Source organism: Arvicola amphibius, chromosome X (assembly GCF_903992535.2).
Source record: "Arvicola amphibius chromosome X, mArvAmp1.2, whole genome shotgun sequence".
Taxonomy (NCBI): domain Eukaryota; kingdom Metazoa; phylum Chordata; class Mammalia; order Rodentia; family Cricetidae; genus Arvicola; species Arvicola amphibius.
In genome coordinates, this window is record NC_052065.1 from 118,845,724 (window position 1) to 118,873,217 (window position 27,494).

The following is a 27,494-nucleotide window of genomic DNA, read 5'->3' on the forward strand; positions in this document are numbered from 1 at the left end:
TCCAAACACATAAAATAAAAACAAACCTTTTTTAAAAGGTAAAAAAGTAAAGTAGAATAAAAATTGTGCTAACTTACATTCTCATAAGTGATGGAAAAAGAATCCTCATTCTTATGATTAGAAAAGCAGCACATAGCTTATTTAAAACAATAAAGAGTACAAAGGTGCAATTAAAATTACCTTAGAACTTGCTACATTTACGTGTGTGTGTGTGTGTGTGTGTGTGTATGTCGGGGGACCATATGCATACCACAGTGTGCATATTGAGGTCACAGGACAACTTGTGGGAGTCAGTTCTTTCCTTCCATCATGTGAATTTTAGGGATCGAACTTAAGTTGTCAGGCTTGGCACTAAGCACTTTTACTTGCTGAGCCACCATTTCTCTGGACCTAAAATTGGTTTCAAAAATTCTCTCACCTTACTCTCTGGGACTAACTGGTATAACTGCCTTATAATCTAATACTAGTGTTATCCCTAAGTTTATATGTATTCAAATATACTAAATGAGTTGTTCTTTTCCCCTATCATGAACCATGAATGTATATCCTAAGAAAGATATTGGCATCTGAGAATAGAGCTGATCCAATTTCTCATTGAGAAATTAGTTTGTAGAATTACAGTCAGTAACATACTAAAGGAAAACCAATGAATGTATTAGAAGGTTTTGTCTAAAACTTAAAGGTTGGCCCCAAGGCAAATTAATGTTTGGTTTTTGTACCATTCTTAATATTAAATACATTATCTTATAAGTACTGATACTAAAAATGTTTACTAAAACTGTGTCTATGTATGATGCATGTATGTGCCAGACAGCAGATGAGGATAACAACTTTGTGGTGTTTCTTTCCATCTGTCTTATTTATTTATTTATTTATTATGTATACAATATTCTGTCTGTGTGTATGTCTGCAGGCCAGAAGAGGGCACCAGACCCCTTTACAGATGGTTGTAAGCCACCATGTGGTTGCTGGGAATTGAACTCAGGACCTTTGGAAGAGCAGGCAATGCTCTTAACCTCTGAGCCATTTCTCCAGCCCCTCTTTCCATCTGTCTTTACGTCAATTCTGGGGATTGAACTTAGGTTGCCAAGCTTGGCAGCAAGCACCTTCACCCACCAAGCCATGGCATATCCTCAAATCTTGGGTCTTTAATAAATAAATATTTATGGTGAATAACTGAATGAAATACTTTAATTGTAGAATTCTTTTCTCATTTATGGGTAAAGTAGTTGTAAAATTCCTAAGGGTTTAATGAAAGTCCATGCAACTAACTCACTAATGGCTTTTATTGCTTGTGTTGGAGCTTCTTTTTGTACTTAAGATATGTTTAGCTATTCATCAATTAGTTCAGTCATAAATGTCTTTAAAATTGGAGTTGTTTGTTCAGTTCTCACAATGGATGAACTCTATACGTCAGTGCTGTCCATAGAACTGCAGTGGTGGAAATTAAGGTCTCTGCCAATGCTCTTGCCATTTGCCCAGTGGTCTAATAAGACTTGAGATGTGGTCAGTATGTCTGAGATTATTTTATTATAACTGTAATCATGCTGAAAAGCCACACAGCCAGTATCACAACACTTATTTTTACAGAATTACAGAATCAAAGGAAATAAGGTTACAAAGATTATGATCAAACTTTATGTATTAAATTATCTGAAACATTGGATTGTGCTCTTTTTAATATGCCCCAGACCAGTCCTCTGCATTTCCAGGGCCCATTTCATGCTAATGAGAAGCATAGCTCCCAGACCTAGCAGACCTCATGGACCTAGTGCTGATTGTTAAAGTTGATCCATGTAAAGCTTTGCTTTCTTTCTGAGCAGCTGATTTAGAAGAAGGTTTTAATGAGCATGAACTGGAGCCCTCATCTCCAAAGACTAAGAAGAAAAGTCGCAAAGGAAGACCAAGGAAGACTAATTTTAAAGGGCTGACAGAAGACGCCCGATCTACATCTTCTCATGGAACGGACGAAATAGAAAGTAGTTCCTATGTAAGTAGAAAACTAGTGAATTCCTCCCGTTTGTTGGAACATGAGTAGTTCCGTTTAAACTGTGTCTACAGGTAAGATGTATTGCTTGAAGTGTTAATAGGCTTTGAATCCATTTTAAGTGTCTTTTTCCTTTTATATTTACAGCGGGATAGGTCTCCACACAGGAGCAGTCCTAATGACGCCAGGCCGAAATGTGGATTTTGCCATGTAGGGGAGGAAGAAAATGAAGCAAGAGGGAAGTTGCATATATTTAATGCCAAGAAGGCAGCCGCGCATTATAAATGCATGGTAGGCATGGTTCTTAGGTTTTTTTTTTTTTATTCTTTTTTTATAGTAATCAAATCTAGTGCTTTTGTTTCAAATATTGTTTTGGATCCTTGCATAGTGAAGTATTAGTTACTTTCCTCATTGCTTTGACAAAATACCTGAGCAAAGCAACTTAAGAAAGGAAGAATTTGGGCTGGGTGTAGTGGTCCATACATTTAATTCCAGCACTGGGGAGGCACATTCAGACACTTTTCTGAGTTCTAGACCAGGGAGTTACATATTGAGACCCTGCCTCAAAAGACAAAAAGAAAAGGAAAGAAGACAAAAGAAAAAGAAGGAGGGGTTTGTTCAGTTTGGACTGTGGTAGGGAAGTGGTGGCATGAGGCAGCTGCTCACATCGAATCCACAGCCAAGAAGCAGAGAACAGTAAATGTTCACTTCTCATTTATTCAGTTTGGAGCCTCAGCCCATGCAATGATGCCACCCACCTCAGCCTAATCTAGAAATTGCCTCACAGACATGCCCAGAGATTTGTCTACAGGGTGATTATAGATTGTGTCAAGATGACAATTAATACAAAACATCACAAATAATATGTTATGCTCCCAAATCTTTTAGTGTTTGAGACAGGGTTTCTCTGGGTAGTCCTGGATTTCTTGGAATTTGCTCTGCAGACCAGGCTGGCCTTGAGCCCAGAGAGCTCTGCCTCTGCCTCCCGAATGCTGGGATTAAAGGGTGTGTGTCACCACCTGGCCCCAAATGTTAGTATACTTCAGATTTTTTTTTTTAAAAAAAACCAGTATTTGAAGTAATACTAATTATAGTTACCATATCAAAATATTCTATAAGAATTTGATCTTTATAATCATTTATTAAATACAAATGTTATAAATGCCTTGGGCTTCACATATAACTTAATAAGTATCACTGTTGTAGTGCTTAGCACTCTGTATTGCAGCTGTTCATGAATGTATCTTTCCTAATAGACTCTAAAATTCCTTGGAGAGATTCTCTTCTTGCATCCTTATATCCTGGCCTGATTTATCTTTTGAGCTAGGTTGTATTGAACTAGTCATCTCACTTAAAATTAATTTTGAAAAGTTATTTATATAATAAGTTGTTAATAGATGTGAAATCACAAGCCTATGAGCGTAGCACTTGGGAAGCTGAAACAGAGAAAACATCTCAAGTTTGAGTTCAAGGCCAGCCTAAAACACAAAGTCAGACACTGTCTCAAAATCTAAGTAACTGGGCCTGGGAAATGGCTCAGCAGATAAAGGCACTTGTGCTCCCAGGACTTGTGTGGCAGAAAGAGAGAACTGACTCCTGCAAGTTCTTTGACCTCCACACACATGCCATGACACATATAGAAATATATAGTGTAATAAAAAAATTTAAGACCATATCGCCCCAAATAAACAGAAGTTCTGGATTATAGTACATACTAGATTTACCCAAAATTTTCTTTTTCAAAATGTGTTCTCTCCAAGGACCCTCATGGAGTAGATTTTAGATATATATCTGTTTTGAAAATACAATATCAAAAAGGATTCTAATCTGTATTGCTAGTTGAAGTTTGCCAATTTAATATATTTTTCAAAATGTTCTGGAAATATTAATAGTTGGGCAAACAGGGTAATGGTATTATTGAGATCTTTGTTATTTTTTTTAAAATATTTATTTATTTATTATGTATACAATATTCTGTCTTGTGTGTATGCCTGCAGGCCAGAAGAGGGCACCAGACCCCATTACAGATGGTTGTGAGCCACCATGTGGTTGCTGGGAATTGAACTCAGGACCTTTGGAAGAGCAGGCAATGCTCTTAACCTCTGAGCCATCTCTCCAGCCCCCGAGATCTTTGTTATTTAAAGCAGGTTATTTAATCTGAGCTCCAATTGGCAATCTTTGTTGGGTTTTTAATTATTTCCATTTTGGTTTATATTGTAATGAGACATGAAAATATTTAAAATACTTGAGCTGATATTGATTATTTAGGCAAAATCTTGCTCTGGGAGTTAGAGAAATTAATGACTTGTTACTACACTGCTTAAATTTGTCTTAGAAGAACTGCTAAGTGTTTATGTTCCGATTTCTCTTTTGTAGTTGTTCTCTTCTGGCACTGTCCAGCTCACAACAACATCAAGAGCAGAATTTGGAGATTTCGATATTAAAACTGTACTTCAGGAGATTAAACGAGGAAAAAGGATGGTCTGTGATTTTTATATATATATATATGCATTATATATATTGCATTATGTTATAATACTCGATTCTGCTTTAAATTTAGGGCAAATCTTATATTTATCCAGTTATGCAGAAGTTTAATATGAAGTACTTTATAATTGTAAATATAACCTGATTACTGGTCAGTAGCTTTAAGAAGCACAACGTTAGAGCTTATGGATGTGGAGGGCCAGTGGAATGCAAACCTCTTTCAAGTTTTGTTGTGAAAAATTTCCTTTATTCCAGTTCATCAGTCACTGAGAATTTATGGCACTTATTTCACCTGTGCTTGAAGTCTTTCATTGGTGTGGAGGGGGTTGGGGTTGGGTTGCTCATGCCTATGTGAGTGCATTTGGAAACAAGAGTCAGATGTCATATGTCCTACTCTGTCCCTCTCCACCTTGTGCCTTTCAGATTCAGTATTTCTCTGACCCTGAAGCTAGGCTGGTGGACAGTGAATCCCAGTGGTCTTCCTGTGAATTGTCACATTTGGTTCTTTCCCCTTTTTAGATTCTCTCTCTCTCTCTCTCTCTCTCTCTCTCTCTCTCTCTCTCTCTCTCTCTCTCTCTCTCTCTCTCTCTCCTTCCCTTCCTCCTTCCCTCCCTCTCTCCCTGTGTGTGTGTGTGTATACATGTTTCTGCATGTTCCTGTAGAGGCCAGAAAAAGACATTAGATTCCCTACAGCTGGAGTTATAGAAGGTTGTGAGCCACAATGTGGATGCTAGAACCAAACCTGGATTCCTTGCAAAAGTGGTCATCTCTCCAGCCCCTACATTTGCTTCATATATCCCATACATAACACAGGCCAGTGCCTCCTCTTCCAATCTCTTTTGTCTTTTAATTTTATGTATATAGGTGTTTTGTCTGCATGTATTCATGCACATTGGTGCCCAGGAGGTCAAAAGATGGTATTGGGTACTCTGGAACTGGAGCTAAAGACAGTTAATTGTGAAGCACCATGTGGTAGCTGGGAATTGAACCTGGTTCATCTGGAAGAGCAACTAGTACTCTTAACTGCTTAGCCATCTCTTCAGCCCCTCCATCTCACTTTCTCTGATTTGTTGAAGAACACAAACTATACATTTGTTTGCTTTGTAAAACTTGTTTGTCCATCCTCTATATTTCTATCTAAAGTGGGAATTACAGGGACTGGAGAGATGGCTCAAGGGTAAAGAGAATGTACTAGTCTTTGAGAGGACCTGAGTTAGGTTACCAACACCCAGATCACAACTCCCTGTAGCTCTAGCTCCAGGGAATCCAACACCCTCTTTCCCACAGGTGTCTGTACTCACATGTGTATGTTTCTGCACACAGATACCCCACATATACATGATTAAAAATAAATATTTTGAAAAATAAGTGGCTAGAGAGAGGACTCAGTGGTTAAGAGCCCTTGCCACTCTTCCAGAGAAGCTGGGTTCAATGTTTAGCGCCCACATGATGGTCCGCAGCCATCTTTAAGTACCATTCCATGATCCCTCCACCCTCTTCTGGCCTCCGCGGGCACTACAAGCATATGGTGCATAGAAAGACATGCAGACAAAACACCCATACACATAAAATAAAAGACCGGGAAGTGGTGGCACACTCCTTTAATCCCAGTACTCTGTGGGCAGAGGCAGGCTGATCTCTGAGTTCAAGGCCAGCCTGGTCTACAGAGAGAGTTCCAGGATAATCAAAGCTACACAGAGAAACCCTGTTTCAAATAAATGAACAAAACAAAAAAACAAAAAAATATATAAATATTAAAAAGATTTAAAAAATAAAGTAAGTCATTTGAAAAATTAAATAAGGGACTGGAGTGTTGGCTCAGCAGTTAAGTCCTCTGCTCTTACAGAGGACCTAAGTTCAATCCTCAGCACCTGCATAGTACTCAACTGTAACTCCAGTTCCAAGAGATCTAGGCATGTAGGTGGTGCACTTACATGCACACATATATACATACAGGCAAAAACACTCATAACACGTAAAATAATTTTTAAAAAGAAACGGAATTACACATAAGAACATGAATAGATTCAGTTTCAACACTTGGGGCCATACTAGTATTGTACAAGAAGGACTCTTCTTCCCCTGGGTTACCTATCGGGTACATCATGGCTGGTCCTGGATGGGGTGGTGAGTTTGTTGTGAAGTTCTCCTTCACTCTTTCATGTGGTAGCTTCAGATATTTATGGTCCTTGTCCAGCTCCACTAGAAATGACTTTTTCTTTGTGGAACTTCTTATTTTCAAGTGTAACAATTATCTGTTCTTTAGATTCAGCTCATTTGGTTGTTAAATTTGGTTACTTTGAAGCTGAAATCCTTAGTACTAAACATATAGGAAAGTCACCGTATCCTCCTGTGTGGTGGTGCTGTGTTATTTAGACAGAAGTCTAAATAAGTGAGTGGAACAAAAATTCAGTTCTCTTGATGAATTTATTGTACGACTCTGTTAAAGGTTAGGGTAAATGCTAACCTAGCGGTTCCCTGTGTCTACTCCAGTAGAAATTAGTCCATCATGGTCCTCTCCCACTACTCTAAACATAAAAGGCTAACTGCAGTTGAATAAGTGTGTAAGCTATTTACTATGCCCCTATCCTGGAGAAGGGCTATGAAACATTCTGGGAAAAGACAATCTGCCTACCTCTTGTTTGTCAGACTTACTGTACTGTGAGACCTCTTTTGCAGTGGGCACCTGATAATCCCACATTATTACATTATTATTTAGGAGAAGCTGAGAGGTTTTGAAAAGATTTTAGCCCCATAAGTCTCCCTTCACCATTGTGGAAACTTAGTAGTGAGCCTCCTAATGGAGGGATTGCTTTCCTGTTTTTCTCATTTTTTTCCAATCATAATAAGAAAGGATATGATTTCAGGAAGGAAAAGGTGTCAAACTACTAAAATACCTAATGTTATTTTTTGTGCTTGGCAAAATTAAGGAGTGTTATCTGTATTTATAGTCCAACCATATATGCTGTCACAGCTTTGATTATATGCTATATAACTGTGCTTTTTTGGTGTATTTTTTAGTAGAAAATATCTGCTGTTTTTTTATTTTTCAATATTTATTTGTATGTATGTGTGTGTACTTTATGCACGCATGGATGTGGGTACCCATGAAGACCAGACGTAGGCATCCGGTACCTGGAGTTACAGGCATTTGTGAGCTGTGCAACATGGTTGTTGGGAACTGGACTCTAGTTCTCTGCAAGAGCAGCAAATACTCATAATCACTGAGTCATTTCACCAGCTCCTGGCTGCTGTTTCTGTACAAATGGAAGTAGTTGGCTAAAATAGACTTAAAATAGAATAAATAAGATTGCCTACACCTTGAAGTACTGCTTCTAATTATTCTTTTTCTTTAAACAGAAATGCACACTTTGCAGTCAGCCTGGTGCTACTATTGGATGCGAAATAAAAGCCTGTGTTAAAACCTACCATTACCACTGTGGAGTACAAGACAAAGCAAAATACATTGAAAATATGTCACGAGGAATTTACAAGTAAGATAACAACTGTCTGTTTCTTTAACATGCCAGTAAGTTAGTGTCCTTAGAAAGATGCACTACTTTCTTCATCTCTATGCTTCAACAGTGTTTCAGGCAATTTTTGAACACTGGTGCTATTGTATCAGGAATGAGGACTACAGTTAGCATTTTTCTCTGACTGTATGCACTGGTCATTCACTAGTGATCACTCAGGCACAAAACTGTCATTAGGAAACTTACAGTTTGTGAAGCTCTCCCAACAGCTCTACCATTTAATTAAATGACAGACAAGTCAGTACTCAATTATACATTATGTAAACATTTAGATGAAAGAGCTAACCTAACCTGTGGTAAAGTGTTTGAGATTTTGCTAAAAACAGAAAACAAAATTGCTGGAGCTGAGATGGGAAAGACAAAGGTAAATATGGCACAGGTGTTCTGCTGGACACATGCCAGGTAAGCAGTCCAGCACTGAGACAAATTCTAGGGTTTTTGTTTTTTTTTCTAAAATAAGGTTGTCCTTGCTGGCCTTGAAATCACACATATCTGCCTCCTTAGTGCTCGGATTAAAGGTATGTACACCTTGTCTAGTCTTCCAATCTTGCCAAGATGTCTTTTGGCTTTATCTTCACAACTGCACCCTAGTTGAGATTATCCACCATTTTCACCTGGTTCATCAGTGATAGCATGGTCGTTCATCTTGTCTCCTTTCTGCTTCTGCTTGACATACTTGGATTAAAGTACTTGCTTGGTGTGTATGAAGTTCAGTCCTCGCCAAGACAGGGAGACAAAATATCTTCTGAAATTTGGGATTGCACATCACTTTTTGTAATTGGTCTTCCACTTACTTGTGTGTCTATAGTAGTTCCATTCCTTTCATCAGATGGAGAATGAATTTGATAGGAATCCCTGGAACTTGATTTGCCCTTGAGAGTTGTGAAACACTTCCATGGACTTCATATGCAGTAAAACAATAACTAATATGCAATTAAACATACTTCTGGGTCTCTTATTTGTGGAAAAAGCAGTTGCACATTGAGTCATCAAGCCCTTTGGGTGCGCATGCTAATGCTCTCAGGCCTCTAAGCAACAGATAATGCAAATATTATATAGAGAGCTAACAAGATGGAAGACTTCTGTTTTACTGTGTAAGACTTGTTTAACTGTAATAGCAAACCATTCAAATCAACAAGCTGTACCTGTCTCATCAGTGCATATGTTTGCATAAAGTCAATATAAACTATAAACATAAAACCAGCTATGTAATCTGTTGTTTAAAATTGGAAAATAAGTGTTCATGTGGTCTATTGTAAATTAGAAAAAGAAAAATCATGTCATCACCTTCCAGGTAAATGGATGAAAGGCCACTTTATAACTTTGAGTGTCAGTTTCAGTATCATCTCAACGACACCTTTGCTAACTTAAGAATCATAATAGGGTGTCCAGGAGAAAACAACAAATAGTTTATTTAGTGTTGAAGGGAAAGAGCAGTGACCCCTGATGCAAGGTGGGTCTCGGAATTACAGATACAGATTGGATCTTTTTGGAAATGTTCATGTCTGTAACCTACCAGACAGGTTTCAATTCAGTAGGGCTGCAATGAGGATCAAACTTGAGGTGATTCTTGCTCATGATCATCCCTAATGAAACAATTAGACTAAGCATATGTATTCGTTATGATTAGGAACAAGACAAAGGCACTACCAGCATTACCCTCAATTGCTCTTGCAACAAGAAAAGAAAGGGGCTGCAGCATAGCTCAGTGGTAGTAGCACAGTTGACACATTCAAGAGGCCCCAAGTTTCATTCCCAGCACACACCACACACACACACACACACACACACACACAAATGTATAGTGCAAAGGAATCAAGTTTAAACTCAGGAAAATAAATGAAAGCACAGTAAGATTGCACTGCATGAGATGCCTTTTAAAAGGCAATTTCAGTAATAATTGGTTTGAAAATGTGAAGGAAAAATGCCCCCCCCACCTTGGTCCCGCTCCTCAACTTTAACCAATTTTAAAAACAATTGCATTTTGCTAAGCACTCAGATGAATCATATTATATTTCTTAATAGATGGACTTAGCATTAAAAGATACCTAGTCACCAAATTAATCTAGATACCAATATAAAGTTTAGCAAATCCAAAAATGTTGACAGTTTTCTCTTAGTCTTAGTAGTAATCAGAGCACAGTTTCTGTCTCTAGTAAATTGGTGTGCTCTGTGCAGGAAAATTGCAGCTTAAATAAGATTGATAGTTATTCTTCACCTATAAGGCACACAGAGGGAAGATGTCAGATGTTGGAGGCAGTTGCTTACAATCTGTTTTCCATTTGTTCTATCTGAGACACTAAACAACTCACAATTTTAATGGTTGTGTGGTTTTCCACTGTGTGTATTAATTGGCTTTTTATTGGTTCCTGTTTTAGACATTTAGATTAATTTTTTAGCTGTCAGAAAAGTATTTCAGTGCTGGGTTGGCTTAGCTGGTGGAGACCTTGCCTAGCATGCATAAAGCCCTGTGTCTGAGTTCAATCCCTATCATATCATAAAAACAGTTGTGTATACAGTACTTGGGATGTGGAGGCAGGAGTTCAGCAGTTCAAGGTTATGTACTACTACATAGCAAGTTCAAGGTCAGAATATGGAGGCTGGAGGCTCAGGAGTGCTAGGGTAGCCACAGCCACAGTGAGTTTGAGGTCAACTTGGGCTTTATAAAACTGCCTCAGTGAAACAGAACAAAAAAAAAAATCCCAAATTGGTATCACTTGTACCATAAGTTTGAGGCTCAACTAGGCTACATTTGAGTTCTAGGTCTGTCTCTAGGACGCTTGTTTTCATTGGCTACATAATGAGATCCTGTTCCCCCCAAAACTCCACATAGCTTGTATTCAATTATAGTACTCCAAGCCCATCCTTACCATCTGTTCTATTCAAATATTGGTTTTAAACCTTGTGAGAGCCGGGCGGTGGTGGCGCACGCCTTTAATCCCAGCACTCGGGAGGCAGAGGCAGGCGGATCTCTGTGAGTTCGAGGCCAGCCTGGTCTACAAGAGCTAGTTCCAGGACAGGCTCCAAAGCCACAGAGAAACCCTGTCTCAGAAAACAAAACAAAACAAAAAACAAAACAAAACAAAACAAAACAAAAAACTTGTGAGAAATAAATAACGTACTTAAAAAAACTCTTTTCATTGATTCTTTGTGGATTGTGGATTGCACATCCTGCATCCTGATCCCATTCATTTCCCTGTTACTTCGTATCCCGTCCTCTGCCCCTGACCACCCCAAAATAAAATTTAAAAGAAAAGAAAGGGAGAAAAGTGGGGAAATCTCGTCATGGAAGCCACATCATGTCACAGTGAGTCACACAGTGTGCCCTTTAGTCCATGCATCTTTACTTGAAAGTATTCGCTGCAATGAGTCATTGGTCTGGTTCCAGGCCTCTGGCTTCTGCTGGGCCCTCTATCCACTACTGACCACAAGAGGGCACTGTTTCATCTTTGCTGTAGAAATTACCTAAAACCGAGTTTGATTCAGCCCACCACCATCATCTTCTCCTCATTCCTTCTTTCCTTTGTTTTCTCTCCTTTTCTTGTTACAATATACTAACTGTATAAAGGGGGTTTTTGTTATAGCATGCATGTAACATACTTTAATCACACTTAGCCCTCCAATCCCCATCCTTAATAGTCTCCTTTTTTGTTGCACGGTCTTTCTACCCCTAGCTTCCACACACTTGACTTTGTGAAGCTGATCTTAATTAACAGAATGATCTCCACTTCCATCCATTTTCCTGCACCAATACCAATGCATTTTTTCTGGCTAGGTATAAGTCTATTGAGTGCATGTACCATTTTTTCTTTAGATCACCTTTTCTATGATTGTGTGTTTGCATGCGTGTATGTGTGTTTCTTGGAACTGAATATGTACATGCTAGGTAGGTACTCTAGCATTGACTATATTCTTAGCTTTCTCTTCTTTCCTTGTTTCTTTATTTTTTTTTATTTTTGAGCCAGGGTCTTACTAGGTTGTCTACTCAGGCCTTGAACTTGCATTCCTCCTTCCACAACTAATTATCAAAAGACAACTACGTCATTTTCCCTTAAAAACTTAATGACTTTCAACTATACAGTGTATTCAAGTTAATAATTGCTGGAACAGCACAATATTAAGAAAAAAATCACTCCTGCAACCACTTGCTGTTTTCAAGGGGAAAGCTACATATACAAGGACTAGCTCTGCCTTGGGCACTGCTGCCTTAATCATATAATTTAAGAATAGCATCATTAGGGGGACAATTGGAAATCACATACCCCTAGAAGTGGACAGGATCAGTTATAGAGCATCCTGATTGATAGACTGAAGCTGATCAAACTCAGCTTTATTCCTGGTTTGTATGAAATTGAGAGAGAACCAAATAAAGTGGTAGTAGACAAATCCAGTTTGCAGCTGACAAGCTCTTCCAGTGCCGTCTTAAAAGGGTCGATGTTCTGAAATGAAAGGAAATTGGAAGGGCCAGTGTAGATGAAGGGACAGCCAAGTACAATGCAGGGAAATGACAGATTCGTAAAGAAGGCAAGGAGGACGCTCATGATGCAGAGGCACTGGAGGGCCTGAGGAAGGCTGTGTCATGAAATACACGCAGAGAGCCACAGGGTATGGAGAATAGAGCTCTCTGTCTGTCTGCTCAGTTTTATACAAGCAGAGAGCCACAGGTATGGAGAATAGAGCTCTCTGTCTGTCTGCTCAGTTTTATTCTTTCACCGTGTGGGTCCTGGAGATTAAACAAGGGCATCTGGAGGTCGGGACAAGCACTTTTAATATATTCTTTGGCCAGAGAGATGGCTCAGTGGCTAAGAGCACTTTTTGCTCTTTGAGGGAGCGGATCCAGTGTCTTTTTCTGGTTTCTAGATGCACATACATACAAAAAACACAAAGTAAATATTTTTTAAAGCTATAGTTCTCAAAATGTGAGTGTAAATTATGTAACTGAAGTAAATTTGTAACATTTGGTTAGTTCATTTGTTTATCTGAAAGTTGATTTTTAAGTTGTTTTTAAACAGGGTGCCACTCTGGAGCAGACCTCACACTTGAATAGCCCTCCAGAGTGTCGAGAAAAGTTTTTTTTTTTTAAAAGAAATTTGATACTTTTCTTCTATTTATTTGTTGGAGGCACATGTGTAACATTGTCTATGCATGTGGAGACCTGAGGAGAACTTTGGGGAGGCCTTTGTCTCCTTCCAGCATGTGGCTTATCCTCAGGTGCCCTTCCCTGATGATGGGTCTCATGGTACTAAGTGGGAATGAGGAAACCCATAGTTTATAGGGGAACCAACCTCTGCTAGTGATGATTTCATTATGCTCTCAATAATACTGAACAAAGGATTGTGGATGTTTGTCTTCTGTCATTGTAGACTATATTGTAAGAACCATAGTGGAAATGATGAGCGAGATGAAGAAGATGAGGAGCGGGAGAGTAAAAGCCGGGGAAGAGTAGCAGTTGAGCAGCAGCTAACCCAGCAGCAGCTTAATGGAAACTAGGTATGGAAGTTGATTTGATGAGCTCTGTTGTGAGAATACCATGTACACTGAGACAGAAAGACAATGTGCAGCAAGAATTTTAATCCTCTTGTGTTGAGTTACGAGTGTGGTGCCAGAATGCTGAGGATTGTCTAGGCCTGCATAGTTGTGGGTTTTTTTTTAAGCTGGTCAGTTTTAGAAGCATAAACACAAGCTATCTACTTTACCAGTAAATATAGTCAGAATGTGAAATCAATAAGCTATCCCTATTTATTCCTCAATAATGTTATATTGGTTATATCACCTTAAGCATCATATTTTACATGTTTTATCATCTTTTAAACAGGTTCCTGGGACAGAGAGAGTTAGAAAGCTGAGAATAAGACATCTTTAACTCCTATGCTTTTTTGTTTTTCACTCTTTTTTAAATTTAAAAAAGGGTTTGTAACTTTTTACTTCCCCACTCTTAGATCCTTTATTGAACTGCAGGAAAACCCCTTGTTTGTTTTCTGCGCCTTCACTAGATGGCCGAATTTGACATATTGGTATTATGTAGCTGTAGTTTGCAGTTTCTGGGAAGCAATCGAAACACTATTAAAACCCTGTGTATACTGTCAGCAGTTAAAACAGACATTGGATGAAGTAAACTGTATTTCTGGACTGAACAAAGTTCTACTATTTACAACGTTTAAGTTTGTAGTGGATCCATGCTCAAAGGAAACCGGAAGCAAGTTGTACTTCACCATGCAAGCACGCCTCTGGTAGCAACACCTGGTAACTTGTGAATTTTTTTTTTTCATACTCAAGCAATGGAAACTACAAATAAAAAGAACCTTCTTTTTATCTTGGCTTCAACAGCAGATGTTAAACATTTCTTCCAAGAAGTGTGCTGAAGCCTTCCCATGGTCCTTTTTAGAGTTGTTCTCACTGAGCAGCACGGACTCTGGGTAACTGGTGATGATGAGCTCTGAGCTCTAGCACATCCTCCAAAATTCTCTTGTCAGTACACCTTTCTGTGCTGTACAGAGAGCTTCTGGCAAAATAATGTTTGACAGCAGCCAATTAAACCTCTGTGAGATTAAAGAGGTTACCAACACGCTAAGGACTTTGGACACCATGTCCACAATGAGTTCCTGTCAAGTGCCCTGTTGTGTGGAACACTTCACATACTGGTCCAAAGGATATCAGGAGGTCTCATGTGTTAACAGATTATAAAGAAAAAGGAAAAAGTCTTTGAGTAAAACAGTATTTATTTTTGATTTTGTGACCACTATTTTAGAAACTTTATTTAATGCTTTCAGTCATTGGTTTGCTTACATATTGAATAGGCTTTTGTGCCCTGCTTTCTTCTAGGGCTCAGAAGTGTTTCTTAATCACCAGGTTTTTAGAAAGGATTTCCACTGGTGTCTCTTGCTAGTGGCGCTCTTCCACTTACCTGCTGAAGCACATTTATATATTTCTTTATGGCAAAACCAAAAAAAAAAAAATAGTTGTGGTCTGCCTAATATTACCATAGCACCTCAGTATGAAAGGTAGGGATTCTGAGCTCTGAATTATTAGTTAACTACCACAATGAGTCAGATTTGCAAATAAGAAACAACATAGTAACTTGACTGTACATTGATCTTTCTGCAGCTGGTTGAACAGCATTTTTAAATGTAACAGGTGGAAAATTACACTGTGCTTATTGACAGAATTTTTAAACTGCTAGTCCCTTAAGATCATGTTTATTAAAGTGTGTATTTACACATTTACTTAAATCAAGGGACTCGATGCTTGCTTTATTTTAAACATCTTTTATTGTTATTTTAGAAGGAAACTAGCTTTAGTAGTGGATTGCCTTGTACGTCTTCTCCTTTTGCTCTTAATATGCCATGATGTGTATGTGATTAATTTTCAAGGTTCATCATGACTTGAAGTGCAAGGACAGATCTCAGTTTGTTTACCAAGCGATGTGACTTTTTCCAAAGGATCTGTACTTTATTTCCTTATAACAGCTTGAAAACATTATTTTTTAAATCTTTAAATCACTGTGTCTAGGTAATTTTTACATTGTGTGCCATAGAACTTACCCATGGAGAAATAGAGCTCCTTCATTTTTGGACAACTACTGTAATGAATTTTTTAAGAAAAATGGAAGGTGCCAGGGGTAATTATGGCCAGTTAATAATTATATCCAGGACTTCAAATACTATAGCTGTCAGTTGGTGGATTTGATATGTAGTAAATGTGTGACTTTGTATGGGTTTCTTTAGCCCTTTCTCTGCCACTAGCAACCAGAAAAGCACTTTACCTTTTGGTTGGTTAGATAAGTGGCTGACTACCTGTTTTTCTCATTGTGGTGTGATTGGCTAAATAACCTTCATTTAAAACTGAAGTCACATTAAAAAACTCATGTTTGGGTGTAAACTTCCAATATTTTGATTCTTTGTTTCTGTTTTCATTCTATGCTGAGTAAAAGTGCCTTACAATGTAAAAATTGTACAGTACTTGTGTTCCCAAGTAGCATCTTCATCACCTGGCTAGTAATTACATTGTGGTATTAATATTGAGATAAATGGACCTCAGCAGTGTATTTACTGTACATCTCTTAAGTCCTTAACTGTAGTTTTAATAAGCATGACATTATTTGGTAAATATATGGCATTTACATCATTTCCAAAAAATACTGCCATTGCTGTCTTATGCGTATTTTAGCCTGAAATTTTGATGCGTCTTTTTTCCTGTTTTTTCTTTGTTTTATTCCTTTTTGTCATTATTAATATTAAAACGTGTACTCTTTGCAAGCGTATATTGAAGATTATTCTGGTGCGTTTATTGCCTTACCAGAAACGTTAGTAGGAAATGTTCTTTAGAGTAGAAGGGTAGACTTGAGTTTCTATAGTTTAATAAGTTCCTGGGGGGAGGGGGTGTTTTACTTTCATCTCATTGTTTAAAAACCCACACCTGAAGTAAATTTCATTTCAAGGATCAGCAGTTTCAAACTTGAGGTGGTACTTGTTCAGTATACACTACTCAGATACTAACAGAACAACGTGATTTATAGATCTGCTATTGAATCGAATCTATGTACTTGAACAAATGTGTGAATCTCAAATATCTCAAAGCAAAAGTGTTGTAGAATGTTGTTGCTTTTTGAAAAAGCACTGAAGTTAGACCAAGGCACAGTTTTGTTTTAGCAGACATTTAAGTTAATTGTAAAGATAAGGAATGCTTCATGGGTCAAAAATCAAACATTCCTCACATGTTATGTATATTTTGTTCCTGTTTTATTGGCTTTATTTTCAAAATTGTAGTTCGTAGTATTAGTTTCCTTATATTGGTATTCTTGCATATCTTATTCGTTCAATAAATAAGTTCTGAATTTCAGATCTGTGTGTCTTTTTGTAAGAGCGTGTATCCACGGTTGTTTGGTAACAACAGTAGTGCTTTGTTCGCTCACTCTCGCTTTACTCCAAGTGAAATACAAAAATGTAGTATGTTTAATCGTTTGGAGATAAATATGGGAGGAGGGCTAGAAAGGTAGTTCAGTGGTAGGGATCGGCCAGCATACTCTCGGCCCTGAGTTCAGTCCCCTGGTGTGATGCATACCTCAAAAGCAGTTGGACTGGAAGAGTCTGATTGAACAAAAATGAATGTGATCAGTTCAGAGTTTGACAATATAACGATGGCGTCATGCAGAGGAACAGCAACCTTTTAAAGACAATAGAGTTGCATAGAGTTCAGATCCCCGATACAAGTCCGCTGCCACCAAGTCAGTTTGTAACTCTGCAAATGAACACATCAAAACACCCAGTACAGATTAGCTGACAACTAATGGTCATTCAGCTATTCCACCTGCTTACTGCTGGGACTCTGCTCATGCGTTGAGCTTGATCCTACCCAGGTCAGGAATCAAAGCTTCAATTCATGGACGGTATGTTTCCCATATGTAGTTTCTAACCCTACATTCTTATGGAGGAATAGCTGAAATGTACAATAATGTGCTTTCCTACAAATGCTACCTACTGGTTCCTGGCACAAGTGTGTCTCTATGTATTTAAAATCCATGATTAAGTCTCATCTAAATGACTAATAAAATACAGAAATGAAGAGCTATATGTTTTGGGTTTTTTTTTGCTAATACAAACTGCTGACAACTTGCTTATTGTTTCCATCTGCAGTCCTTAACAATTGCTAAAGGTCATATTGAAGCCCTACTACTATTTCCTAGGAAAATTCAATAACCAGGCCATCTATGCATTTATTTAGAGATAAGGTATCATATAGCACAAGTTGTATTGTTAAGGATGACCATGATCTCCTCATTCTTCTGCCTCCACTTCCCAAGTGCTAGTATTACAGGTGTGCACAGCCATGCCTAGTTTACCTACAAGGTCTACCAGGCCCATCTTTTTGAAAAAGGATGTGTGGGAGAAAAAAGAGAGATGTTCCATTTCTAAAGAAGACCAGAAAACAATTTTGTCATGTGCTGGGGACCAAACTTGCATCCTCTGCAAAAGCAACCAACTAAGCTGAGCCCCAGGTCTACCCTTTATTAAAGATACCAAAACAAAACCTCCTATTTGTATATTAAGTGTCATTAATTGTGAAGGCAAGTGCTAGTTTCTGTATCAACTAACTGCCTTGTTTGGATGAGGATTCAAGTGGTCATTAACAATATACAATAAAAATACATGGTTGACTATTTAGAAGATGAAAACTGTCAAGTAACTATCGCTTGGAAAAAGTTTCATTTGAAAATGTTACTATGGGAGGCGTGTTGTCCATGAGGTCAGCGTGGTGAAACCAGTCAGGCCTGACATCTTGTGAAGACAGCAGAGCCAGGCATGGTGTCACACACCTTTAATCCCAGCAGTAGCAGTTGGGAGGCAGAGACAGGAGGGCCTTGTGGACCTCTGTTAATTCAAGGCCAGCCTGGTCTACAAAGCTACGTAGTGAGATGTAGCCTCCTATAGAGAGGGAGAGAGGCAGAGGGTAAAGTGGCTCATAAACATAATCCCAGCACTCAGGGGGCAAAGACAGGACGATCACACATTTTAGGGCCAACTTGAACTACCTGGTGAGACCCAGTCTCAAGAATAAACAGTGGTGCACACCTGTAATTCCAGCACTTGGGGGATCAGGAGTGTAAGACCACCCTCGTCTACCTAGCAAGTTCAAGACTTGCCTGGGCCACTTAAGACTTTGTCTCAGAAAAGAGAACAGATGACAGACTTCCAAATTATGCCTTTGCCTTTTTCTGTGACTGTGTTATGATGCTAGTGGGGAGATGGGGAAAATAAAAGCCAGATGGACAAGGCCCTCCCTGGCTAGGTGTATTGTATGACTGATAATACTTGAATAAAACGATGTGAGAACAGGACTGAGCCTGTTAAAACCTGGAGAGAGAAGGAGAGGGGGAGAGAGAGAGAGAGAGAGAGAGAGAGAGAGAGAGAGAGAGAGAGAGAGAGAGAGAGAGAGAGAGAGAGAGAGAGAACTGTGGTGTGGTGGGTAATCTTGGAAACAAGACCTGTTACTAGGTATTAAGAGTTAGGAATAGGGGGCTGGAGAGATGGCTCAGCGGTTAAGAGCACTGACTGCTCTTCCAGAGGACCCGGGTTCAATTCCCAGCACCCACATGGCAGCTCACAACTGTCTGAAAATGCAGTTCCACAAGATCTGACACCTTCACACCAATGAACATAAAGTTAAATAAATCATTGAAATATTTATAAAAAAAGAGTTAGGAATATCGAGGCAGAAATGTTGTAACATGGATGCCAGGTTTCAAGATGTTCTTTTGTTTTCCTGTAGTGTGACTTGTCCAGAAGGGAGAAGTGCTTCCACATATTTTAGGAATCAGAACCACTTAGGATTTTTAAATTATTTATAAAAAGCAATCTAAGGACTGGAGAATTTATACATTGAGCAGCTCAACCACCTCATTCTAGTTCTAGGGGACCCAACACCCTCTTCTGGGCTTCTTGGGCCCCTGTACTCATGCACACATACCCACATATAAATGCACGCATATGCATATAATCAAAAATAGAAGTAAATCTTGTGGAATATTAGTTTAAGATGTGTTACATGTGTTTATACTGTGGAACATTTTGTTTAATGATGCAAAGATGTGTTGCATTTGTTTAACTCTGTGAAGCTGTGTTACTTTGCCTTGCCTATCTAAAGCATCCAATTGGTCTAATAATGAGCTGATTGGCCAATAGCTAGGCAGGAGAAAGCAAAGATGGGTCTGGCAGGCAGAGAAAATAGGAGAAATCTGGGAAGAGAAGATAGGAAGAGAACAAAGGGAAGAGAGGACGACAAGGGCCAGCCACCCAGCAACACAGCTAGCCAAACAGAATAAGAAGGGAAGAAAAGATATGCAGGAATAGAAAAAGGTAAAAGCCTAGAGGCAAAAGATAGATGGGATAATTTAAGAAAAACTGGCGAGAAATAAGCCAAGCTAAGGCTGGGCATTCATAAGTAAGAATAAGCCTTGTGTATCTGGGAACTGTGTGGCAGCCCCCTCAAAAGAACAAAGAGTTAAAAAAAAAAAAAACAACAGAACAAAACAAAAAAAAACCACCAACAAAGTCTTTTGGTTTGATTTTTGAGATAGGGTTTCTCTGTGTAACAGTCCTGGCTGTCCTGGAACTCACTCTGTAGACCAGGCTGACCTGGAACTCACAGAGATCTCCCTGCCTCTGTCTCCTGAGTGCTGGGATTAAAGGCGGGTGTCACAACCACCTGGTAGAAATAAATCTTTTGTAACAGTTATCTGTAGGGACTGGAGAAATGGCTCAGGAGTTAATGCTTGCTGCCCTTACAGAGGACCCAAGTTCAGTTCTCAGCACCCATGTTGGGCAGCTAACAACCACCTGTAAAGTCCAGCTCCAAGAAATTCCACCCCTCTTCTGGACTCCCCAGGCACTTGCACCCATGCATGTACACACACGTACACACACACACACACACACACATAAAATTTCACAATTTTTAAAAAGTGATCTAGGGTCTGGAGAGATGGCTTGCAGAGGGACTGGGATCAGTTCTGAGAATCCACACCTTATGGCTCACAACCTTCTGTAAATCCAGCTCCAGGGAATCCAATGGTTCCTTATGGCCTTTGCAGGCACCCACAAACACGTGCATGCACGTACACACATATTAAAAACAGAAAAAGTAATCTATAGCCTTAAAATGGAGCAAATTCTTATATATGCTTAGTGGTGATGAACCATGAAAACATGCTTAAAGAAGCCAGATACCAGCCAGGCAGTGATGGTGCACACCTTTAAATCCCAGCACTCGGGAGGCAGAGGCAGATGGATCTCTTGAGTTCGAAGCCAGTCTAGTCTACAGAGTGAGTTTCAGCACAGCCAGAGCTACACAGAAACCCTGTCTCAACAACAACATCAAAAAGAAGCCAAACACAATAGGTCACGTTCACAAATGGTATGACTCAATTTATATGAAGTTCTCAGAAAGTCAAAGCTAAAAGGTAGATTATTATTGGTTGCCAATGGCTACAGAGATGGGGCAGTTGAGGAAGTATTAATAGATGTAGGGTTATCTTTTGGCAGTGAAGAGTGTCTGAAATAAGATAATAGTTGGTGATTGTATGACCTTACAAATATGCTGGTTATGAATGACACACTTTATATTTTTAAATTAATTTCTTTTTTAGATTATAATAATAATTATATAATTTCCCCTTTCCTTTCCTCCCTTATAATCCCTCTTTGTTCTCTTTCAAATTCATGGCCTCTTTTTTCATTAATTGTTGTTACATGCATATGTGTGTCTAGTTCTGTATGTTACCCATATGGATATTTCAGGGCTGAGCACTGGGTAGCCAGTTGGCGCTCTCTTCCCTGGGGAAGACTATTTCTCCTGCTCTCAGCACTTCTCAGTTGCCTATGGTTCTTTGGGTAGCGTTGAGGCCTCCTGGGCTTTCCCCCTTCCATGTTAGCAGGTCTATGTCATTGTCCTTGTTCAGCTGATGTTCCTGTTGGTGAGACTTCGAATGTAGCTTCTGACATTACTAGAAGACACACATAGCACACTCCCCAATCCTCTGGCTCTTAGGACCTTTCCACCCCTCTTCAGCACTCATCTCTGAACCTTATCTGTGAGTGAATGAACACACTTTTCAAAAAGAATTTGATGTTGTCTGCGTTTTATCTAAGCATTTTACAAAACTAAAGCTGGGAATGGTATCACGTGAGCATAATCCCTAGCACAAGCCCAGTACCAGCAAGCCCAGTACCAATTTGGGCTACCTGAGAAATCTCTCTCTCTCTCTCTCTCTCTCTCTCTCTCTCTCTCTCTCTCTCTCTCTCTCTCTCTCTCTCTCTCTCACACACACACACACACACACACACACACACACACACACACACCACCACCACCACCACCACCACCATCACCACAGATAACAACAACAAAACCAAATTTAATGTGTTGTCATTGTACACATTTAAAATACAGAAAGGAGCCGGGCGGCGGTGGCGCACGCCTTTAATCCCAGCACTCGGGAGGCAGAGGCAGGCGGATCTCTGTGAGTTCGAGACCAGCCTGGTCTACAAGAGCTAGTTCCAGGACAGGCTCTAAAGCTACAGAGAAACCCTGTCTCGGAAAACCAAAAGAAAAAAAAATACAGAAAGGTATATGAGCCCGAATTTGAAATCTCCCCTTTCTGCTCAACCTAGTCTCCAAAATTATTGCATACCTTGTACATGCTTTTATACATATACAAGATATACCCCCCCCACTCACTCTCTCTGTCTATCTTAGGGTTTTTATTGACTGGCAACTCTTAACAGGAAATGAACTGTGACACTGGGCATAGCTTGAGCATAGGAGACCTCAAAGTTCACCCTGACAGTGACACACTTCCTCCAACAAGGCCACACCTCCTAACAGTGCCACTCCCTTTGGGGGCCATTTTCTTTCAAAGCACCCCTACCTCCCACCCCCCTCGTGTGTGTGTGTCTAAAGACCTTTAGGTGCATGTGAAGGCCAGAGATCAACATGAAGTGTACTCTTCAATTGTCATATACCTTATTTTTTGGAGATGGGGTGTTCCACTGAACTTGGAGTCCACTGGCTCTGCTGCTGTGGCTGGCCACAGAGCTCAGGGATCTGCCTGGCTGCCTCATGTTGGGATTACAGCTGTGCACCGCACCTGCCATTTTGTGTGGGTTTGGGGAATCTTAACTCTGCCTCACATGTGTGCACACAGCAGGTAGGTGTTTTGTCAACTGAGCCATCTCCCCAGACCCAGTTTTCTTTTAACATTAATAGGATCACACTTATTAGTGTTAAAATGCTACTCAATTCTGTACCTTGGCTTTTGCACTTCAGCACATAAAATGTCAGCACATGTAGTTTCTCACGTTCTTCTTAGCAGCCCTGTGTATTTGAGGGTGTGGGTGAACTAGATTTTTTTCTACTTAGTCTTACGTGCACCATTACATTTTTAGGCAAGTAATGTCTTAAGCTGAATTTCCAAATGTGGAGCTATGTATGTTTCATGTTGTGATAAGAATTGCTATCCAAAAATTTCATGCCATTTAGAAGGTTAAGTTTACCTCCTTCTCCACTTTAGAAGGATACAGGCAGCCATAAATAATGGCTCAAACCTATAATCCCATCCCAGTATTGGAAGAGTGAGACAGGAGGATTGTCATCAGTTTGAGGCTAGCCCTGGCTACCTAGTGAGTTCTAGCCAGCCATGACTATAATATGAGACACTGTCTCAAAAAAGGGGGGGTGCTAAAATTAGTGGGGGGAAAAGCATGGTATAGTTCTTTTTTCAAAAATACATTACATGGGTTTTAGATTTTGCTGTGAAGGCCAAAGAAACAATTATCTCAGTAATACATGAATTGACTTTGGGAAACCTGGCACTGTTTCATTTACAAAAGAATTCAAAGGTTTTATCCTGGCTGGGAATGGTGACTCACCCCAGAAATTTTAGCATTTGGGAGGCGGAAGCAAGGAGAATCAGGAGTTCTTTTTTAAAAAAAAAATATTTATTTATTTATTATGTATACAATATTCTGTCTGTGTATATGCCTGCTGGCTAGAAGAGGGCACCAGACCCCATTACAGATGGCTGTGAGCCACCATGTGGTTGCTGGGAATTGAACTCAGGACCTTTGGAAGAGCAGGCAATGCTCTTAACCTCTGAGCCATCTCTCCAGCCCAGAGAATCACGAGTTCAAGGTCATCCTCAGCTATATAGCTTGTTCAAGGCCAGCCTAGGCTACTGTGGGACCTTGTCCCCACTTCCCCTAACCCCAACACACACTGATTTTATGCTTACTAACTATGGTGGCCAGTCATTTCCCTTCCACTTGATTTCTGAAGAGTCTAGTGTTTCCAGTTAGGCCTGCTTCTCCACTCAGGGTCGTATTTGCTTTAGTTCCATGGCTTGACAAGGCCATGCTCGTTTATTGAAGAACTCCCATAGCCTTCTTTCCTGTTGTGTGGTGGCTCTTATCCCCACAGTTATGACTGTGTCTAACAGCTGGTCAGTTTTGTGAAAAAAGAAGAAAGCATCATCTGAACTTCTAACTTCAGCTGCTTGTTTTGGCTTTTGTTTTGTTTGCTAAAAATGATTTTCTATGTAGCAGTAGCAAGCAATTTCAATTTAGCGATGTTTACATGTCTGAAAAGAAATTATTAGTTTAAAAAAAACAAACAGGGACCCATTAGGCTGGCTAGTCAGCATGAAAGTATCTAAATGAATACAGTCAAGGGTGAATCAACACGGATTTTTTTCTAATTCCTCATTACATTTTATGCTAATTGGTACTATAACATTAGTGAAACATTAAATTTTTTTCAAATGTTAAACCATTATAAAAATAAGGTTTGGTGCTAGGCAGTGGTGGTGTACTTGGGAGGCAGAGACAGGTGGATCTCTGAGTTTGAGGCCAGCCTGGTCTACAGGGTGAGTTCCAGGACAGGCTCCAAAGCTACAGCAAAATCCTGTCTCAAAAAACATCAATAAATAAATAGGTTTGTTGTTTTACTAGTAAACCAGCCTCTGATCATGTTTCTGCTTAGTTGATCTTTGCCAGTTTGTTGAATAAGGGAGGCAACAAAATAAAGTGACTTAGTGAGAGCACTTTTTGTAACTTAGAACTTCAGTAGTTGTGGGGCCTGCAACCATTTACCTTTCAGAGGTAAGCTAGACAATTGAATACAAAGACTTATTTTCAAATGTTCCTGATCCTTAAACCCCAATAAGCTTATGTTCTATAGTTAATGCTGATTTATTAGCACCTAGAAGCAGTGGTCCATTGGAGCCTGGTTTCATGTGGTTTTGGTTACAGAGCAAGCACACAGGAAGATATATGGTTTAGAAAATTACTGATCAGAGAGTTGGAGTATGTGTGATAGAGAGAGAGAATTGGAAGTGTATGTATGTGCACGCACACACATGCACGTGCATACACACTTTCCAAGACAACATATATGGAGGTCAGAGAACAACCTTGGGTGTCAGTCTTCACCTGTGCCTTCTTTGCTGCTGGATACCCCAGGATAGCTGGCCTGTGGGCTTCCAGACCATCTCTTGTCTCTACGTTGAAACACTGGAAATACAGGCTTGTATTCCTGACTTTACGTAGGTTCCTGGGATTTAAACTCTGCTTCTTGCGCTTGCACGCAAGTGATTTCTCCACTGAGCCATCTTCCCAGGCCTCCAAAGTGAAATTTTAACTTTTGGTTTTTTTGAGACAGAGTCTCGCTATTATAGTCCTGGCTTTCCTGGAATGTGCTCTGTAGACCAGACAGGCCTCAAACTCATAGGGATCTGCTTGTCTCTGCCTCCCAAGGACTGGGATTAAAGGTGTGTATCCCCACACCAGGCTTAATGTTATTTTTAAATACAACGTTCTTTGTCGGCATGTCTTAAAAGAATTGTTATTAAGCATTCCAACCTATCATATGTACCCTAATCACTTAGGAGAGCTATTGCGTGGCATTTTACTCTTTTCGTTTTTTTGAGGGGCCCACCACCCAGCTCCCAAATAAATCACACATAGAGGCTTAGTCTTAATTATAAACAACCAACTTGTTTCTAGCCAGCTTTTCTTATCTTAAATTATACTGACTACCTTTTCCCTCTGGGCTTTTATCTTTCTTACTTCTGCATATCTTACTTTCCTTCTTACTCCATGGCTGACTAGGTGGCTGAGTGGCTGGCCCCTGCTCATTGCTCGGGCCTCCTCCTATTTTTTCTCTCTTCCTGCTAGCCCCACCTGTCCTTGCTCCTGCCTCACTATTGGCTGTTCATCTCTTTATGAGGACCATCTGGCATTTGTAGACAGGCACAGTAACACAGCTTCACGGAGTTAAACAAATGCAGCGTGAACAAAAGTCACACACTTGAACATAATATTCCCCAACCGCGAGCTAACCAGAATATTGGGGGTATGAGGATAAAATGTCAAACAAGACAGTTTGTGTTTAAAGCTAATGACAGAGCGCAATTGGTAGGGTGCTTGCATATGTATGAACTCTCAGGTGTCATTCCCAGGACTTCATAAACCAGGCATGGTGCTGCGCTGCCTACCTATAATCCCAGCATGGAGGAGGTGCATGCAGGAGGGTCAGAAGTTCAAGATTACCCTCTGCTACAGTTCCATGGCTGTGATGGAGATGGCAAGTTGCCACAAAAATAGTGGCTTTATCTATCTATTTATTTATTTATTTATTTATTTATTTATTTATTTATTTATTTATTTTGGCTTATTAGTTTTTTGAGACAGGGTTTCTCACTTTATCCCTGGCTGTCCTGGAACTAAAACAGTTTTGTATACAAAGCACGATGCTGGGGGCTGGAGAGATGACTCAGGTTTAAAAGTACTTGGTGCTCTTAGAGAGGACCTGGATTCAGTTCCAAAATCCACATCAGGCAGCTCAGAACCACCTGTAACTCGGCTTCCAGGGAAGCTGTCCCCCTCTTCTGCCCATTGTGGGTACCTGCACACACCTGGCGCACATGCAGACAAGCAGACATATGCACACATAAAGATAAATCTTATTTGAAAAGCGTGTTGCTTCGAAAGAAGGCCCAATATATTTCCTTCCTCCCTGAGGAACAGGCAGGTAGGAGGGTGAGTCTTCAGGCCACCTCTGCTGTGAACTTTGGAACACTTCAATAACAATTCCAATCCAGGAATTGGAAATGTAGCCAGGAGCTCATAAATCACCTCCTAGAAAGAGCAATACAAAACCTGAAATAGTCACTTTGTTATCCATTTATTTGATATTTCCTGGAAGCTCTCACTTTGATTTTCATTCCTTTAAGACTTTTGCTACACCTTTTCTGACCTTTTCTGACTTGTTTCCTTCCCCCTACCCTAAGGTCCCATGATTGTGTCATTTAGTCTTCTGCCACTATAAGACACTACTTAGCTTGGCATAATACGGCACACCTGTGTAAGCTTAGCGTTTGCCAGTGTTGGAAGGTGGAGGGAAGATAATCAGGCCTTAAAGGTCATCCTCGGCTACCTAGTAGTTGGGGACCAACCTGCGCTTATATAACCCTTTATCTAAAGAAACAAGGGAGGTGGAGGAGGAAGTCTGTGGAGATCAGTGGGTAAAGTGCCTGATGCGTAAGAATGGCGAGTCAAGTTTGGATCCCCCAGCATGCATGCCAAAGGTAGCTAGGTATAGAAGGGTATGCATCTAAACCTAATGCTGGGGCATGGAGCTGCAGACTGAGTCAGCCACCCTGTCTCAAATAAGGTAGAGAACACTGAGTAAAGATGCTGGACATTGATTCATCTCTAGACTCAATGCACATATGCGTGAATAAGTATACACAAACACACCATGTAACACACACACACACACGCACGCACGCACGCACGCACGCACGTGAAAGAAAAAGAAGGGGCTGGAAAGATGGCTCAGTTGGTAAAGTGCTGCTTGTGAAAGCAGGAGGTCCTGAGTTTTTTTTCCCGGCACCCACATAGAAAGCTAAGTATGGTTGTCATGTGCTTGCAATCTCG

The 27,494-nt window shown here is 39.9% G+C and overlaps 1 protein-coding gene across 1 annotated transcript in view; it reads left to right on the forward strand.

Moving 5' to 3' along the window:
- Phf6 (PHD finger protein 6) overlaps positions 1-16,845 on the forward strand; it is a 43,026-nt gene extending 26,181 nt beyond the window's left edge. Inside the window, exons 6-11 of the mRNA XM_038317340.1 lie at positions 1,824-1,990; positions 2,135-2,278; positions 4,364-4,468; positions 7,835-7,968; positions 13,371-13,497; positions 13,823-16,845. Coding sequence (XP_038173268.1) covers positions 1,824-1,990; positions 2,135-2,278; positions 4,364-4,468; positions 7,835-7,968; positions 13,371-13,497 — 677 coding nt within the window. The 3' untranslated portion in view covers positions 13,823-16,845. The remainder of the gene's footprint in view (positions 1-1,823; positions 1,991-2,134; positions 2,279-4,363; positions 4,469-7,834; positions 7,969-13,370; positions 13,498-13,822) is intronic.
- Positions 16,846-27,494: the final 10,649 nt, after the last annotated feature.